Source organism: Girardinichthys multiradiatus, chromosome 18, assembly GCF_021462225.1.
Source record: "Girardinichthys multiradiatus isolate DD_20200921_A chromosome 18, DD_fGirMul_XY1, whole genome shotgun sequence".
In the NCBI taxonomy this organism is placed as follows: domain Eukaryota; kingdom Metazoa; phylum Chordata; class Actinopteri; order Cyprinodontiformes; family Goodeidae; genus Girardinichthys; species Girardinichthys multiradiatus.
Window position 1 is genome coordinate 27,156,405 of NC_061810.1, and position 19,407 is coordinate 27,175,811.

General features: G+C 38.3%; 1 protein-coding gene across 1 annotated transcript in view; it reads right to left on the reverse strand.

Annotated features, from left to right (window-relative positions):
• Window positions 1-19,407, reverse strand: part of grik4 (glutamate receptor, ionotropic, kainate 4) — a 585,146-nt gene that overhangs the window by 52,274 nt on the left and 513,465 nt on the right. Inside the window, exon 12 of the mRNA XM_047391909.1 lies at window positions 10,709-10,816. Coding sequence (XP_047247865.1) covers window positions 10,709-10,816 — 108 coding nt within the window. The remainder of the gene's footprint in view (window positions 1-10,708; window positions 10,817-19,407) is intronic.

Sequence of the window (19,407 nt, forward strand, 5' to 3'; positions counted from 1 at the left end):
ACCACAGACAAACAAAAACAAAACAATGGTTTGAAGAAATAAAGCAATGCAAACTTTTAAAGCAGCTGCTTAATCACAGACCATGAGGAGTCTGATAACTTCAGTAGACGAGGCATGCTTTTAGATATGCACAGCCAAATACACACGTTTGCAGAGTGGCAAAGTGCACCTGAGGATGTTCTTCACATGAAGCTTCACACCCACCACAACAGAGTTTCTCATCTTAAAACCTCTGGGTGTTTAGGATGTCTCCACAAAGCCCCTTCTAGCTTTTTTAAACAGTGTTCTTTTCCTTAAAATTAGCTCTCCAGTGTAGCAAGATGCCAGCTGGGATATTAATTTGTAGCTTTATTTGAACAGAATCAAAAGGTGGTCTAATAATATTCCCATAAAGTGATAGGTCAAGAGAAAATTGGCTGGGGCATAAGAATGTTAGACTTCTAATAAAGCTGTTAGAGAAAATATGGAGCTAAATGGATGCTTAAAAAAATCAAAGAGAACCAGGACGGAACTTGAGTTTGCATGTGCAAATACATAAGCATATGCCTCAGTGCCTGTGAGCCTGTGTGCCAGAAAATCAGCCTCCGCGTCTGCTTTTATCAGTCAGCGCTGTGTACACTGTTAGATTTTTACCGAAGCATTTGTGACTAGATAAGAAAGCGCTCGGCGACCCACAGGGACTCTGTGGGAAGCTGAGGGAGAATATTAGATGGTGATGTAGTTTTTAAAAAAAGCAGAAAATGACACAATTCAGGTATCCAGAACGAAGCGATTCAATTGAGATTTACATTTTGAAACCCTGTGAATTTACAAAAATGGCTGCCATCAAAAACATATGTCTCGAAAAGGGAAGCCCAGCTGAGTTTTAAATATAAAGTGAGTAATAACAAAAAGTGATTTTCAAAACTATTTCAAATTATTGAACATTTGCCATATTGTCAGATTACAGCCATAAACTTTCATCTATTTTACAAAGTAGGGCATAATGGAAGTAAGTGGAAGGAGAATGAAGAATGTTTTACAAACAAAAATCTGAAAAGTGTGGTGTGCAAATGGATTCTGCCCCTTAAATCTCACCCCTAAATAGAATCGCAATGAATTAGTCTACAGAGTTCACCTGAATTCAGTTTAACTTCAGTATACAGCTGTTCAGTTAAATGGCATCTTGTGTGTTTAAAGTGCTGTAAAACCGATAATACTTGTGAAAAACAATTTGAGGAGGAGGACCTGCTCATACAGGTATGCCCGGGCTAAAGGGTTAAGATCTCATGAATAAAGTTATACTCTACTCTGGCCTTTGCTGTAAGTAAGCCATAAGACAGTGAACTTGCCACTAAACTGCACATCACCCTGAATACACCTTCCAAAAGGTGAAGCATGATGTTGCCCACATCATACTGTGGGAACGATTTTCTTCAGTATGCAGGAACAGAGAGTTGGCGCAAAGATGGATTACGCTAAATCTGATCCTAGAAGAAAACCAGTTAAATGCTGCAAAAGACTAAAGGCTGAGGTGAGAGTTTAATATAGTCCTAAACATACAGTCAACCCTAAAATGGAATGGTTTGGACTAGGGGTCTCCAACTCCAGTATACAGGGGTCAGTGTCTTGTAACCTTTAGATTTATGCCTATTCGAGCGCACCTCAATCAAACTGTTGAATTGTTTCCTTAACATGGACACTGACCTCAGAGTCCCATGACCTAAATGATTGTTTTGGGTGTGCTGGCCAGATTCAAGGTTCTCAAACAAATCCGACTGAAAATCTGGTGCAAGACTTGAAATCTGATGCTTGTAGACAGTCACCATCCAATCTGATGGAGCTCAGGCTATTTTGCAATGAAAAGTGGGGTAAACTTTCAACCTCTAGATAGAAAAAGCTGGTACAGACATACTTTCACCTCTACCTGTATTTGCAGTAAAAGGCTGTGCTACAATTTTCTGAACAACTGTTAAAAATGTTGAAAACAATGTGTTGCTTTCTTTCCATTTCACAATTCGGTGCTAATCTGTCTGTCTGTCTGTCTGTCACATAAATCACAATAAATTACATTGAAGTTAGTAGAATGTGACAAAATGTGAAATTGCTCAAGCCTTATGTAAATCTCATGAGCTCCCTTCAAAACTCTTTAATGATTTCCTAGTTAAAACTTTCAACATTTTTGAAATTGATTATTCTTATTGAGGCACCATTGTTCACAGGGCAAGAAGAAAACAAAGCCCCAGCACACAATCACAACAACATAATCAAAAGAATCTCACAGAGGTAAAGATAAGCCTTGTCGCTCACATCGATATTGCCACCAGGCCTGTAAAGACATTTTTGCTAAGATCTAAACAATGCCTGCCACAAACTCAATTAATGCTCACAAACGCATGGCTTGTGGCCCTGCAATAAAGTGATAATCAATTCTGTGACAGTATTTTTCCTTAAGCTATTTGTGAAATTGAAAAAGGAAGGTGACAGCCATGCTGGAGTGTAATGAAACTAGCCTCGTAAAGGCCGGGCAGATGTGTCAGAAGTGCACACAAAGCTGTGGATCCATAAAAACTGAGGAGAACACATCTCCCCTCCGAGCCAGTGCTACAGGTGAAGAATTCTTATGGAGGCCTTCAGCTTAGGCCCGCCTGCCGCCCACAAGCAAGATAACGGTGACACGGCAATCAGACGATGATGAATGAGCTGTGATAGGGACTGAAAATTGCTCCGTGGTGCCTTTCCAAGTTTGGTCCTGGGACTCAATATATCCAAAGTGAAATCAAAGCTCTGTGCTAGTCCAATTCTTTTTTATATATACTCTCTCTGTCTACAATGAAAACATTGTCTTAGTTGCAATCAGGCCCAACCCAAAAACAGACACACATTTTTTGTCTTACCCAGCGTCCTTGTAAAATGAGCCATTCCATCTGAATCCCAATAAGGACCAGCAAAGTGTGCCAATATGCCCTCCCCAAGCCATGGGAATGAAGCTGATAAGCAAGCAACTCAGAAAAACACATTAGCCCAATTGCCTCTGCTCACAACCTACTTTGTGCCTTATTATCTGATTCAGTGAGGAGGATGAACCGAATGACTGACAAATCTCTAAGGTGTGATGAAAAAAGGCATGAAAACACATGCAACCAATGAAAATTGCTCAACAGTTTTGTTAAAGGGTAGAAAAAACCCAAGAGCATTTACTCTTGTAGTTAAAATTAGCAGCCTATTGTTAATGGATGATTTATCATCATTAAAAAGGTTGATCGAGAAAGTAGATTTGTGCAGCAGCTTTTTAATAGTGCTGCATTACATTTATTTGTGTTGAATGGGTGTAAAATTCTACCCAGCTAAATAACTGGGTCACTCTGCATTTGACAAGAAATGCATAGTGAAAGGTTTTCTTTCCCCTGAGGACATGTTGGAGGTTTAATATCATTCCAGTCCCATCGTCAAACAAATAATAAATTCACAGGGACAACCTGTGTAAATTCAAACTACAGTTAATAAATGACTTCATTTATTCAGGGGAAAAAAACAATCTAAGGCAACCTGGCCCTCTAAACAGTAATTACTCCCAAACCTTCTGGCGCACTGTTCTTGGCCCCTGTGTAATGCCATGTCACAGCATCTCTACTGGATTCATTTCAGGACTTTCACTAGGCCACTCCATAACATTTTGTTATGAGTTTTTTTCTTTGTGAGTCACTCAGTGGTGGACTTGTTGGGGTGTGTATTGGATCATAGTTCTGCTGCATAACCTAAACACGTTTGAGGTTGGGATCAAAAACTAATGGCAAGAAATTCTCCTTCAGCGTTTTCTGATAGAGAACAGATTTAGTTGTTTCATCAAACACAGAAAGTCCTCCAGCTCCAAGAGCCCCAGACCATCACACCACCCCCACCATGATTAACTATTAGTATGATGTTCTTTTTCTGAATTGCTGCTAGTTTTACTGTAGATATAATCGGGATACACACATTTACAAATGTTACACATTTGTCTGGTCAGTCCACAGAACATTTTCTCAAAACATTCTAATGATGTTTGGAAAATTTAGGATGGCCCTTTATGTTTGCTTTCGTCAGCGACTTTCCCATAGACGTCAATTTTGTGTTTTTCCTATTATTGAATCACTGATCTTAACTGGAACAAGTGAGGCCTGCAGTACATTAGATGTTGTTTCTTTTGTGACCAGCTGTATGAGTTGTCAAAGAGCTCTTGGAGTTATTTTGGTAGGCCGGCCAATCCTAGGAAGGTTGTCTATTCTCTATTTTAATGGCCCTTACTGTGAATCACTTGAGTCCCACAACCTTACAAATGGCCTTTTAACCCCTTCTAGATGGATATATGTCAATGATGATGTTTGTTTTGAGCGGAGTCTGAAGTGTTGCATTTTGAGATATCTGAGCCTACTTCATGTTGTCAGACAGGTTCTATTTAAGTGTTTTTTTGATTTTACAAAAATGGTAGTAATCAAGCCTGGGTGTCTCTAAAATTAAACTCCACTAAAAATGTGGTTGGCCTCTTGAGTACTGGGAGAAGAATTTAACTTTTTTATTTCTAATTTCATTACTGTACGTTCCCTTAGTTGAAGATAAACGTGTGATATCCACAGACATGTTGGAATCTTGGCTAAAAGCTGACATAAACCATTTCTACATTAAACACATTTGAAACTACAAGCAGTTGAATCAGAATGGAAACAAACTCTACAACATGGCATCACCGCAAAACTTGGTCTCAGCTGTTCACCACATGGCTTTTACACACACAACCAGCATATCTGCTGAAAACAGAGATCTCACACATTCCACATATATAGGTTTTGTCAAAATCCACCCAGGATTTACTCAACCAGTAGCAGAGGAAGATGAACTGAAACAGTTATGTGTGAAGAAAATGTTTTTATGGCATTGTAAATGCATTTTGTCTTCAGTTTTTTATAAAACGTCAACACTCTCTTTTGCAGCTTTCTAAATCTTAACAACCTTAAAGTTTTTTTTGGCATTTTAACCACAACAAACATGTTTAGATGAATAATTTGTATTTCTTTGAAATGTGGCTAAGACCATCCATCATTTCATCAATTTTGTCCATGATGATGAAAACTTCTCTTTGGAATAATGGGTTTATGCTTTTGTGATGTTTTCTTTAATGGCTACACAGATTACTTCTAACGTCACCTGATTACAGTACATTCCTGTGTGCCTTTAAAAGTCATTAGTAAAGTCCAAAAATCATTTTGGTGTATTGCCTATAGCTAAAACACCATGTTTGTTGAGGCCTTCAGATAATAGCTATAATTTATCTGGAAAGTGTTCGCAGAACTTCAGTTTTTTCCACATTTTTATTATGTTACAGGCTTATAAATAATTCATCAGGGTTCCAGTCATGTGGCCAATAATAAAGTAAAACAAAGTTTAGTTGAAATTTCTGCAAACATATTAAATGTTAAATTTTATATTTTTACCACTTATTACCACTATGGTAAATACAGTTGACTGAACATTATTTAGAATAGAACAGACTTGTCTATATAAGGTCTCATTGTTGACCATGCATATTAGAGCAGAAGCCAGGCAATGAACTCAATAAATAGTCTGTAGACCTTCAAGGGCAGATTGTGTCAAAGCACAAGTCTGGGGAATAATACAAATAATCTTTGGCAATACTAAATGTTCTCAATGGCACTGTGGTCTCCATTACTGAAAAATGGAAAAAGTTTGGAACCACCAATAACCCTATTTAGATCTGGGTGCCTGAACATATTTACTAATGAATAAAGAAGGGACTTGGTCAAGGAGATAGGAGAACCCTCCAGAAGGTCAATCATTGTTAACACACTTTACCAATCAGACTGCCACGTGGACATGGTGGCCTGCTTCACTTTTGCACCCTAAGTCTAGGCAACCTAGGGATTTGTCACAGTCTAGGCACCCTAGATATTGTCTGACCAGGAGAAACTAAATTATCGGGTCTTGATGAAACCAAGGAAGAATTCTTGATCTGAACTCAGAGTTTCATAACTGGTGAAAACAAACCCTGCTCATCTCCTGGCTCTTACCGTCCCTACTGTGAAGCATGGTGGTGGCACCATCATGCTGTGAGGATGTTTTTTGCATTAGGAACTGGGCAATTAGTTTGCTCGAGAGTAAAATGACATCAGTCAAACAAAGGGGGATTCCTAAAAAAATACCTGCTTAGGAGTGCTCTGGACCCTTGACTAAATGGGCAATACAAATTCCTAGTTGACAAAGAAAAAAGTACTGACCAAAGGCTGTGAAATGATTATGTTTTGTTTATAACGCATCAGACAGCACTATAAATGTGCTGCTGGAAGCTTGAAGGCTTTTAATTTAATGTTAGAACAACTACCTGGAGGAAAGAATTAGCAGAAGTATTCAACAGTATACTTTTTACAGTTTAAAGCACTGAATTGAAAAAAATAAAAACTTCACAAAAAAAGGTCAAAACCTACTATGGTTTGACTCCCGATGGAATTCAGCCAAGAAGAAGCAATGATGACAGGATTTTTGCTGCATCACTGGAGACAATTTGGCTTGAACATATGAATGGACAAAAGGGTACATGTTAAAGGTCATGCTTACGTGCATCCTGTAGTTTAGTCTACTTTATCATGTCTCAAGGAGTGACTCATCTGCCAACTCCACCTGCCCTGCAGTAACCCTGGCTTTCCTCTCCATTCCGATCATGTTGTTACCAAATCCACCTTCCCACCTGCTTTTCTTTTTCTCCGCACTACCAGCCCTTTAGTGCTTAAACGCTTCCAGGTTTTTTCAACAACTCCTTTTTCTGCAAAATCTCCTTGGACATTTTTCTCAGCCTATGCACTTTGCCTCTGCCGAGCCTCTGTAAAGGTGTTGGTTTTGATTTTTATAGTGCCAACACAAAAAACTGCAGATATTGTGGAAATATTGGCTCGGAATATGCCACAATTTATATACTTTAGCACAGTGGTTCCACCACAATGACAGATATGTTAAAACAGTAGTACTACAGAAATTCTACTTTTGGGTTTGTTTTTTAAGGCCACAAAGACCAACAAACCATTTGTATCCACTCACCCTGTAAGACTGGTTGAATTATATAGTTTTATTAACTGTACGTTCAAATTTCAAATTTAAATGTCCAAGTTCCAAATTTGAAAAATTTAAACAAAATACACTGAACTGAAAATTGCAGTGGAAAGACTGGAGACTAGTTCCCAAACTGTTTCTTCTGTCCCACAATGAACAGTGTGACCCTCATGATGGGGTGAGTACACTAGCATTAAGGGCAAATCGTTTGAACGGGATAAAAATGTCAACACAAGAGCCATCAACAATCAATACAGTGTTTTTGTTGGGACCCCAGCCATGGGTTACAACATTGAAGGCCAGTAAGAACTTTTCTGGAACTTTCAAAATAAATCACATTAACCAACTTCCAGCACAGCCAGGAACAGGAGTAACAGTGGACTTCCCGTGACGTAACTGTTTGAATAAAAACCCCGCTTTGCAGCAAACAGACCTCTTCCACGAAGGTCCCCAGCAGAACTGGAAGGAGAGACAACTCGCTAATGTCTCTTTGCTGGCAAACAGAAAACTTTTCATACTGGATCCAGAGTGACTCCGATCACATGCAACAAAGTTAAGTAATAATTTGCTATTTGAGTGTCCGACATTCATGCATATAAAGGGTGTAAAGGGACAAGCTTGACTTGACTCTCCTTCTGAGGCCTCCAGAAGCAGCCCTAATCGAAGCGGATTTTCCCACGACCCTTGAAAAGGAGGCCGTGACCGCATCGCACGCCTTCCTGTGTGTAGGTACAGGTACCGAGAGCTACCCCACCGCATCGCAGCCTCTAAAGGAGCCAAACATGCTCCCAGCTAAAGCCCTTTCCCACAGCTACGGAGGTTAGCTGAAAGTTAACCCTTTGTTCACTGTGGATGCTTTCCTCAACTTTGTCGCCACAGATAACTTCTACTCAGCACGGTTCATGTAAGAGGTAGTGTGTGGGCAGAGAAGGTTAGTTAAGACTGAAATAATCTAAACAATGTTTTATGACGTTTGGTTTTGTTGTGTTGAAAACTCAGCTATCCTAGTGCTAGCAGATTAGCTGCTCAGCTCATGTGCTCAGTTTATCTGTTCTGTGTTTGTGTATTTTAAAGTTAAGACAAACTTTATTTAAAGGGTGATTTTTAAACACAGAACACCGTCCATAATGCACTGTTCATGCTTATGCATTTTAACACTTTTATTAGTGGTATTTTAAAGGAATGTGTTTGATTCTTATGATAAGCTACACGTTTCTTTTGTTAGCTCCAACCGCTAAAAGCTAACAACATGTGCTTGCCTACTATGAGTCAGCTGAAGATCATTTACCCAAAAAGGTTGTTTTCAATCTAGGAAATATTTCCCTAAATATTATTTTACTTAACTTGATAACTAATTAAACACCATTAAGACACATTTATCCAGAAAGGTTTGGTTCTAATCAAAAAAATATTTCCTTAAATATGATTTTAATGTTTCTTTAAATATTATTTTAATAAATAACGGCAGCTAATTAAACATTGTTGAGAATTGGTCATCCAGAAGGTTTATTCTATTCAGCAAATAATTAAAAAAAATGCTTTATCAAAATGTTTTATCTGATCTTGCATTGTGAATGGTTGTTTAAAGGTACACCAATTATTGCCTAAGTTGGTTCCAAGACTAACTTAACTTTATTTCCAGATTCTTCAAGATAATCCATGGTTCTCAAACACAAATATTGCATGGTAATATTGCATCACTCTTTCAGTCATGGTTTTCAACCACCTTTGGCTCAGTTCAGTCTTCGTTCTTTCATTCTGCTTGGTAGTTGGGTTGTTTTAGCATAGTAATGAGTTCGTTGCTTGAAATATGTTTGACTATGAGTTAACTTATTTTTGTTAATAAATTCTTGTATTTTAAGAAATTGTGTGAATTCATTCTGTGTTTTTACAGAGTTCTGCTGTTTAATAGCGCCAGAGCTTGGTTCATCCCTTTCAATTTTGTCCTAATACCACCGCCTTATTGGGCTGGTAATTACAGAACAGCCCTTAATTGACTGAAATATAATTTAATTAAATATTAAAGAATTAATATTAAACATACTGTTTTGTGTTAGTTTTAACATTTATTGTATAAACATACTTTCAGAATTAACCTTTTTGTTAATAGTTTTGCATTCCAAAGAGGATCTCATTACTCCACATTTGTTGATTCCTGACCCCAAGTAAGGTCTGACCCAAACTTTGAGAACCGCTGCTTTTGAGGAACATCTGTGTGCAAGCTGCATATTAAAACAAACAGGTGAAATAAATAGCATTTTGTAGTGTAAATTCATGCATTAAGCCAGGAGTCCAGCAAAAAACACAATTTATAACTCTACCATGTCTACTAAAAAATAAATAAACTCCCTATATGAGGATGGAGCCACACTGATGTTTTATTTGGAGCTGAGCCCATTTAAAATCCACCAAGCTAATGTGGAAAGCCGCTCTGGAGTCCAAGATAAATCAAAACTTGAAACGTTTTGAAAATCATGAATGTGGGAAAACATGGATGTCCTCCAGGCAAAAGACAAGAGAGACCATCTGGCATGTTATCTGGAGTAAGAATCAGGGCTGGAGCAAAAGTGTGCAAGGCTTAAATAACTTGTACCTCATTAAATGTTGACATTTATACAGGTTTGGGCGCAACATATGCTGCAATGCAATGATATCTTTTTTTTATTCTGAAAGGCAGAACCAAACTACTTTATTTTCAACACACTTTACAACTGCAAAAATACATCAGTGTCATTTAAAACATTTGGTGGACTATAAAATAAAAACTCAAGATGAGGTAGCCCGGAACTCTTTAATTTTCAAAAAAAGATTCTAAATCGGGGAAAAACTCTTACAATTTGTGCTCTTAGACCAAAAACTGAACAGGAATGCACATGTAATGTGAACAAATTATTCATTTACCAATAAACAACATACTTAATGGTCAATACCTGATATGCCGTCTTTGTCATTCCAAACATAGATATTGCAAACCAGTTTTCTCTTGTTTAATTAAAAAATTTTTAGAAACGAGGTTATAGAAGGCTTAATATGTCCAATAAAACCTATAAACTGTGCCAGATTTTTCACTCTTTGGAGAACATTTAAAAATACCAAGAACTTATAAAACAGCTATTATGCGTCAAGTTTCTGTTTGATGTGTGTACTTTATAGTCTTTGTTGTATGAAGATGATTAAAAATACTTTCAAGGACAGTTTATATCCTTCATCAGCCAATAACTGCAAAACAATTACATAACAGCAGAACATTGATTTTTAATGCAATGTTAATGAATTAAACTGAAGAGAAAATGCATAAAAGCTGCATATTAAATGAGCTGTGATGGCACAGAGACAGACACACAGAGCGGTTATTTGCAACAGAGGTTGAAGATAGTTGACCTGGTAAATTATTTGCTCTTGCTGATACACTGTGATATAGTCTCATCTGAGGTACTTGGGGTACAAACAATAGAGCAGCCACAGTTCCTCTGATCCCAAGTGGGATGAGTTTGGATCTGAAAACACGAAATGGGTTTTTGATATGGTAATATTCTGTCAACAGCAGAATGTCAGCCACATGTAGATCAGCCAGGAACTTGGGCAAACAGAAAAGGCACAAACAACTGCTGCATGTGCAAACAATCCTTACCAGTATTGTTGTGATTGTAAGAGTTGTGTTGAAGAGGGTGTCTGTCACATTGATTGATGGAAGAGTTCTCTCCATGGACAGTCCATCTTCAGAGTGCCACAGGCCTATCTGCAAAGTGACACACACACATACAAACAAAGAGAAGATCAGTCACAGAGTTCATCAGTTGGGAAAGGCCAGCAGAGACAATCTGTGCTTAATTTTCTCCCTCCCCACTATCGGCGAAGCAGTGTCACCTTCAAATAAAGTGCCAAATCGCTGCAGTGTGAGGTGAGATGACAGGGAATCTCAGTAAGAAATGCAAGAGGAAGCAAAAAATATCATGCCTGGCTCCTTGAGGCGTGTGCACAGGGCATGTGTTCAATCAGAGGCAACATAATGCATTCATTAAAGCAATTACCCGCAAATCCTGCAGCGCAGTGCCAGGTTTTCAGCACAGCTGAAACTCAACACCACCTCACAGAGCGTCTTAACTTGCATCCCAATAAATTAATTCACATCGTCTGTTTCGTTCATTAATTTACACAACTCAAGTTTATCAATCTAAAAGCTTTTGAAAATCAGCTTTAAATCATGTTGCTTTTATGTGCACATTGTTGTAACCCATTCTTTATACACTTTGTGGTTTTATTTACAATGATTTTATTTTTTCTATTTTTTATTTTATTTATTTTGTTTATGGTATTTTGCGTCTCTTTCTTTAAGGTTTTCAGTTTTATTTTAATTTTTGATTTTCTTTTTAATCTATTTTTTGTTGTATACTTTCTGTTACACAAAATAACAAGTGCTTCATGATGGTGCAGTTGGTTGCATTGTTGCCTTGCAGCAAGAAGGTCCTAGGTTCAACTCCCACCCTAGGGTCTTTCTGCATGGAGTTAGCATGTTCTCACCGTGCATGCATGGGTTCTCCAGGTACTACAGCTTCCTTTGACAGTCCAAAAGCATTACTGTTTGGTTAATTGGTTTCTCTAAATTGCCCTTACATGTGAATGAGTGTGTGTATGGTTGTTTGTCCCGTGTGTGTCTGTGTTGCCCTGCGATGGACTGGCGACTTATCCACGGTGTACCCTGCCTCCCATCCATAGACTGCTTGAGATAGGCACCAGCTTCCCTGCAACCCACTATGGAAGAAGTGATAGAAAATGACTGACTGACAAAATAACATCAAAATTATTTGATTTACTTTATGGTGAAACATTACACATGCAATTTAGATATTCTGTATAGATTTAGGTGTTTAAAAGGGTACACATTCTTCTCAGATTTGCCCTTTTTGCTTTATTCTTGCTTCTGAATTGGTTTTGTATTCTGGAGGTTAGATTATAATCATTTAAAACCTGGTAAAGGCCAGATCATTTATATTTTAAAACCTTAGAAATGAAACAAAGCTCTACTTTTTCCCATGACTCTAACTTTAGCTCAGGGCTGTTAATTTTACTATATACAACTCATATAGTTGTTCACACACCAGATAATAGTTGTTAGATGATTTATAATTTTTGATGTCATACCTCTTTTAAAATGTCAGGATTTGTCAGTCATCATCTTGTCACAGTCTGAGCTCATTTAGTTTATTTAATTATTTTGATGATCTCTTTATTTCTGTACAACATCTGAGCTGTTATTTCAACAGTACTTAAATTAACCATATTCCGAAAGAAAAAATAATGAATGCCAGAATGAAAATAAGATTAAACAAATGTGTTTGTAAAGGCCTGGCTGTGTCTTTACATAGATCCACTCCACAAGGTAAATAATTTGTACCTTTATTTGTGTAAAGTAGTTAGTTTGCCATAAAAGTCTTTCAGTTCACAGCCGTTCACTCTTACATAAAATACTATTCTAGGCAGTGAGTGGGCCTGGGTTAGTTAAGGTTATTAATTAAAAAATATATTTTTAAGATTAAACTTAGAAGAAAATATGAACTGATTATTCTGGCACTGAAAAGGAAAACCTTTGTGGTCATTCTTATTTGAGTCAGGTTCACACACTGCTTGACTTTAGGCTGTTGTAGACCAGATAATTGAATCAGCAGTTTGTGGTCATTCAGTGTGATAGGCTCATCAACAGACACGTTAGCTCTCCCATTGCTTGCTTCTTATTCAGTGGTGGACTGATATCTCTGTTGGGATTTTGTAATGCAGTTTAAAAGCAGTGAGAAGTTGTTAAATATGGCAACTTTTAAATTTCATACTCTTACATAGCGAACTATCAAAATTTTAAGCTTGGACAGTGACAAATACTGGTGACATTTTTTGATATGAACAATATTGTTTACCAACCAGGGCATTATTATGTGGGGCAGAAAAAAGAGAGCCACCTGTCAGCCATCAGCCCAGGATGAGCTTTCCATTGCTTATTTGCAGGTCCAGTCACAGATTCCAGATATATTTATTTAAAACAAGGACAGTGCATGTTAATGAACAACTACAACGTTTTTGTAAATATCCCCATCACAGGTACTCCTCTCAGATACTCCTCTCAACACTACCAGTGTGTTGTTGCAGGTCATGTGCAGCATTATGGGCTGGCTGAATGCTACAGGGACCTCGATTTGTACTATCTATTCATTTTCTACGCTTCTTACGTACAGGGTCACAGGGGAGCTGGTGCCTGTTTCCTGTGGTCTACGGGCAAGAGGCGGGGTACACCCTGGACAGGTCATCAATCCTTCACAGAACTTTCAAACTGAAAGGTTTAAATGGACAAGAGATGTGTTTTGGTTGGCTGTTCATCTTGAGATCTCTGGTGTTTCTCCAGGTATTTCATCTGTTTGTATCTTGAAGTCCTACTCAATCTTAGCTCCAATTGATTCCCACTTTGATCTAGGGTTCTCCAGTCAATATTCAGGATAGATTTTTCTGTACACTATACCGGCTACTTGGTTAAGGCATTCCATTTATACCTTTCCTGCCACTATCTTACACTTTATTCATTGGGTACATCTTCTTGGATTCATCTTGAACAGTGGTTGTAATCCTCACTAGTCCTCTGCCTTCTTCTGTATACATAGTGCATAGTTACATAGTGCATTTGGCCAACTTCTTATCCCAGCAGGGTGTCTGATTACTGGCAAGGCATAGCTGTTGATTCCCCGGAATAGTTCCCATTTGCATGTGGTATTTAAACATACTCTTCAACATTTAATTCCCCCTTTTGGGCGTGGGTTTCCCAGTGCATTTCCTTCCCTCTCTTTGTCACCATCCAGTTACATTTCTGTGGCCCGGATGGTATTCCAATATCCCTGCTGTAGATTCTTCTGGTATGTATCAGTGAGTCAATGTCTTGCTCACTCTTAGCATACTGATGTCATCCGTGAAGAGGAGGTGACTGATGGTGGCCCTATTTCTTAGTTGGCATCCATAGCCAGTCATGTTGATTTAGTTGATTGAGGGGGTTCAAGTCTATGCAGAACAGCAGTGGGGACAAAGCATCTCTTTTGTATATGCCACATTTGATTGAGACTTGAGCAGTTGGTTAAGGTTGGTCTCAAGGGTGGTTTTCCACAGCCTTACAGAGTTTCTAACATTGGTTCTCAGAGTGTTGCTGACCTTTTACAGCTTCAGGGATTCTGGATCCACATGTGTGACATTGAATCTTTGGCTTTCTTGTAATCTATCCAGGCAGTGCACAGGTCTGTTTGTCTGGTTTTGCAGTCTTGGGTAGTACGGGTAGTAAGAACTAGTAAATGGTGTTAGGTTCCTCTGGTATTTTTACCAATGGCTTTTAGTGGCTCTGTCATATTAATAGTTTAATTGGATTTTTTTCCTTCCAGGGATGTTTCATTATCAGGGCTGTTCTGCCCTCATTCAGTCCCATTGTTTAGCAGTTAGTTCATTTGTGCTGCTAGGTGCTCATGCAGAGAAGTCAGCTTCAATATCCAGTATTCCTGGATCATGTCCATGACTGGCGCTGTCCAGTTCTTCATACCTGGGATTCTTTGTTGGATGTCTGCCACTGTGATGTTCAAGGAGGTGGTCGTGAAGATTAGTATGGTCTGCTCTTAGGTCTATTAGCCACTGCCCATCATTGTTATGTGATGCTTCCTTCTCCCATATGTCTTTCCAGTACTGTTCAGTTTCCAGCTTTGGCGGGTTAATTCCTCTGTTTTTACCCTGCCAATGGGAGTACATTTTAGCTGGTTCAGTGGAGAGGAGTCAGTTTTTTCATCTGGTTTCTATCTCCCTTGTGTATCTTTACAGTCTCTCTCTCTCTCTCCTAAGAAAGAGAGCGGCTTGTCCAGAATGTTGTTCATGCAAGAAGATGCTATTGCCAAGTCATTTTTGCACATGGTTTGAGTCCAAGTTTGAGTGATTCATATGTGCTGCGGGGTGAATTAAAATTCAGTTTTTGTAACTACAGTAATAATACATGAGTTGAACTTTTTGTGTTTTTTTCTGTTTTCATTCTGCAAGTGTTACATGCTATAACTTTATTTATACAGCTGATGCATAAACATGCAATTTCGTTATCTGTGACTCATACAGAAGCTTTAATTTGAGTTGGCACGGGAGATGCGTCAAAGATAAACAAAGACCAAGATAACATTTAAACATATGTGTTTTTTTGTTTTTTGTTTGGGGAATGTTGTTTGCCTCCAGTTAAAAATTTAATATGTGAAGGCTATTTTAAGACATTGTGAAATGTGATGATCCTTCGCCCACTGTTGCTACATATTGTTCAAGTAATTGTTATGAAAACCAAGAAAGACACCACCTTCAAGATAATATTAAGCATAAAAAAGGCACATAGTCTAATCTTCCCAAAGTTTAAAAGAATTCACCTTTATCTGTTGTTTATTCTAAAAAAGCCTTTATCATTACAATCAACTTGAAAACTTTATAAATATGTTTTAACTGAAATGAATGAATTTTAAATATAACATCTAATCTAGACTTGACAACAGTATAATTTGTTTGATTTACTAGACCCATCACACGTATTACAGGCTTAGAGAAATGTCAGGAAAATTTTACTGTCTGGAGCCCAACCATGTTGTTAAACTACCAATAATTGAAGTGTTATTAAAAAAACATGGTCATGGTTTGTTTGTTTCATGGCTAAATTGCTAAAACTGTCGAGAGATTTCAACCCATTCATGTTGATCCGTGTTAGATTTGGACGCCATTTAACCACTCTTCCAACACTGATGATGGATTCTGATGTGAGAGATATCAAAAGGAGGAGAAAAAAGCAGAGACAGCTCCCAGAATCAAAGATTTCCTTTGAGAGAGCATGATCAAAAAGATCCTGCCTCATATTTCCTGTGGTGCACTTGTTGAGGGGAAAAAAACAGCACCTTGCTCACACAAACAGACTACACTGCTACCAAAACCCCCTCAACTCTTTGCACACCCTGCTACTGATTGCCTCAAGAGACAGAGAGAGAGACAGAAAGGGGAGGAAATGTGAGCATATACCGCAGTATGGCCAAAAAAGAGGCCAGAGAAATATCCCGTTCTGCAATCAGTGTACAGAGCCCGCAGAGGTGGGGAGTCTTGAGCTTGGCTGGGCTCAGCAGGTGACATGAAAGTCTGAGCATGGGGGTGACTGAGAGGCTAATGGGATGAGGTGGCACCTCGGCTAGAGCCAGAGATGAGTGGGTGGAGAGTCAGAACGATGAGGGATCTGACCCTATGGTAGCCCTCTCTTCACCTCTGTTCGAACTGAGATGGGTGTAAAGTGAAGCCGTAATGTTTTTGAGGTGCTTTAGCAATGAGATGTGCTTGCTCAAATGACTGAAAACTTTTATTACTGCAAAAGTTATTTGAAATAATCAACATGCAACTACAGTAGTTTTTTTAACCTGTAAACCTTTGCACATTTTGTCACATTATGATTGCAAACATCAGTGCTTAATGTGATAAAACACAAAATAGTGCATAATTATGTGTAAGGAATTATTTTCACAAAATCTGAAAAGCGTGCCATGCATTTTGTTTTCAGCCCTGCTGAGTAGACACAATAGAATCACCTTCTCCTCTTTTAGTGTATGTCTCTACCAGGTTTGCACATCTTGCACATCTTTCACCTGTTTGTTGTATCCTCTTTATGGCTTGTGGCAAACTGCAAACAAGACTTTTTTTGGCTTTCTTTTAACAACAGACCACTTTACCCCTTTCATGTCTGGTGTATTCCTTGGTCTTCATTGGGCTGTTTGTTCACTAATGTTCTCTACCAAACCTCTGAGGCCTTTGTTGAACAGTGAAGGTGGACTCTATTTACTAATTAGGCAACTTCTGAGAGTAGTTGGTTGGACTGGTTTTTATTTGGCATTCTCAGATTAAAGGGGGCTGAATCTATACTTGTAAATCTTCATTTACAAAAGCATTTAAACAGTTTATATAATTTTTCCTCATTGAAGATGATTCATGTGAAAAAAAGTAGAAATGTTTACGGAGTATAAATACCTTTGCAAGGCACTATAGCATCGTATTATTTATGAATTCAGAAGCAATAAAGCAGGAGGGTAATCATTACATATTGGAGCACAAATACGATGAAAGGATGACAGCAAAGAGTCTAAAAGCTGAACAGACAAACTTTAAACGCTAATTAAGCTGATGAAACATTTATCAGTGAGCAACACAGTCTGCTATAATGAAAAGGCTCAGATAAAACATCTGTAATCTTCTGTCATTGAAGCACACTTAGAAGCAATGGTGCAGAATGTGTAACTTCTAAAGTGAAGCGAATTGTAGTGTCACATCAATCTTGGTGAGGTATCAACAACAACCCATCCCATAAAACAAAAGTTATTACAATCACAGTGCCAGCAGAGGCTCTATTTGACTCCTGCTTTTGTCATGCAGACAGGAAGCTGCGTATTGTCAAACAGCAAACCATTTTCACCAGGGTGTCAAACACTGCAGCTGAGTCAAAGCTTGTAGTGTCTCTGACACAAGCAACAGACGCTCAAAGCGAGTAGTTGAGAAGGTTGGTAGAATTGAGTTTGCTCGGGTTTGAGCTTGTTTTGTGCTTTTTCATTTGATTGATGCACAGACTGCGTCACCAACATGCATCAGTTAGAACATTTATAGCAAGGCATAATCTCTCTGTGTCAATTCCTTAATGCCATGTTTGAAAAACAAGGAGGCATGTGGCAGACGCTTTCTAAGCAGCTTTGTTGACTTTGCTATATTTATATTTCGTAATAAACTTAAAAATAATTGTTGACTATACAATGAGAGGAGCAGATGCAATGAATGATTTTCATCTACGTTTTATTGATGAATGGAATTTTATAAACATACACAATAATCTTTTTAAAGCATTGGACAAAAGTCCTGTCTTTTCTGAGGCTGCCATCAGTGTTCAGTCCGTCAGGTCTGTGTTCCACAGATGTAACATCGGGAAAAGCCCAGGGGCTGACAGAATCACAGGCAGACTCCTCAAAGTCGGTGCAGACCAACTGTGTGATATTTGTTTAGAATTGTTTACTGTCTTATTCAGCAGAAGGTTGCCAAACTGTGGAAGGAATCTATGATCAAACCGGTGGCAAAAAACAAAAAAGATTTTCGGTTGGTGGCTTCGACCTCTAATGCTATGAAATGCTTTGAGCAACTGGTCAAAGTCATTCCGACTGATAAAGTATGGGGCCAGCTTGACCTATTGCATTTTGCTGAATATCAGTAAAGCATAGGACATGGTCATGGTCTTCATAAAAACTGCCCATCCTGTTATACCAACAACGATCAAGAGATCTCTAGTGGAGACAGTGTACTGTTACAAGTACCTGGGAACAATCATGAACAATTCTCTCAGCTTTGACCAACACACTGCAGCAATTCGCAAGATGGGTCAGCATGCTTTATTTATTAATACGTTTGAATCTTTTTAGCATTGATAAAACACTGTTGATTCTATTCAATAGATATTTTACTGAGTCTATTTTACCATATGGTTTTATTGCTTGGTATGGCAACTTGTCTTTGAAAAATAAGAACTGTCTGTACTGTTTTCTTAAAACTGTCAGCAAAATAATTGTCATTCAACAGCAGCCCCTGGTTGGTATCTGGAATGGACAGATTGTAAAAAAGGCCAAACCGTCCTGGCTAGCAGAGCCCACCTCCTTTTATAGGAATTTGTTCTCCTTCCTTCAGGTCAAAGGTACAGGTAGCCAACTATAAGGTGTAATCGGTACAAATATTATTTTGTCCCAAGTGCAATTAAAGCTCTTATTCAACATGTCCTTGTTGATATGTTTAATTATTATTAAGTGTGGGAACATGTGCAGATTATGCTTTGACTGTCTTTGACTGCTGCTGTGTGCCAAAGTTCCCCTTGTGGTACAGTAAAGTACTAAACTGAAATTGTTTCCAAGGAAACTCATAAAATAGACTGAAAAACACTTTTTATTCTATATGAAAGTATGAGACCCTGGCAGAAAAATGAGAACTAACGACTGAGTAAAGGTAGAAAGGTAGAAAGGATTAAAACTTGTCTAGCAAGTATGAGTTAGATATTTAATACAAAAACTGGTCTTATTAGTCTTCTCAGTTTTAAATTTAAGAAAAGGATGCCCCTGCTCTGATAAGGCTGAACATCAAGTTCCACCACTGTGAATAAACATGAACAAAAAATCAGACTAGACTGCCTAATGGACAGGGGAGACACAACCAGAAAACCTTGCTGAGTGGAGCACAGTGGTCAGAAAGAGGCTCAACAAAAGTATTTATATCCCTTGAACTATTCACATT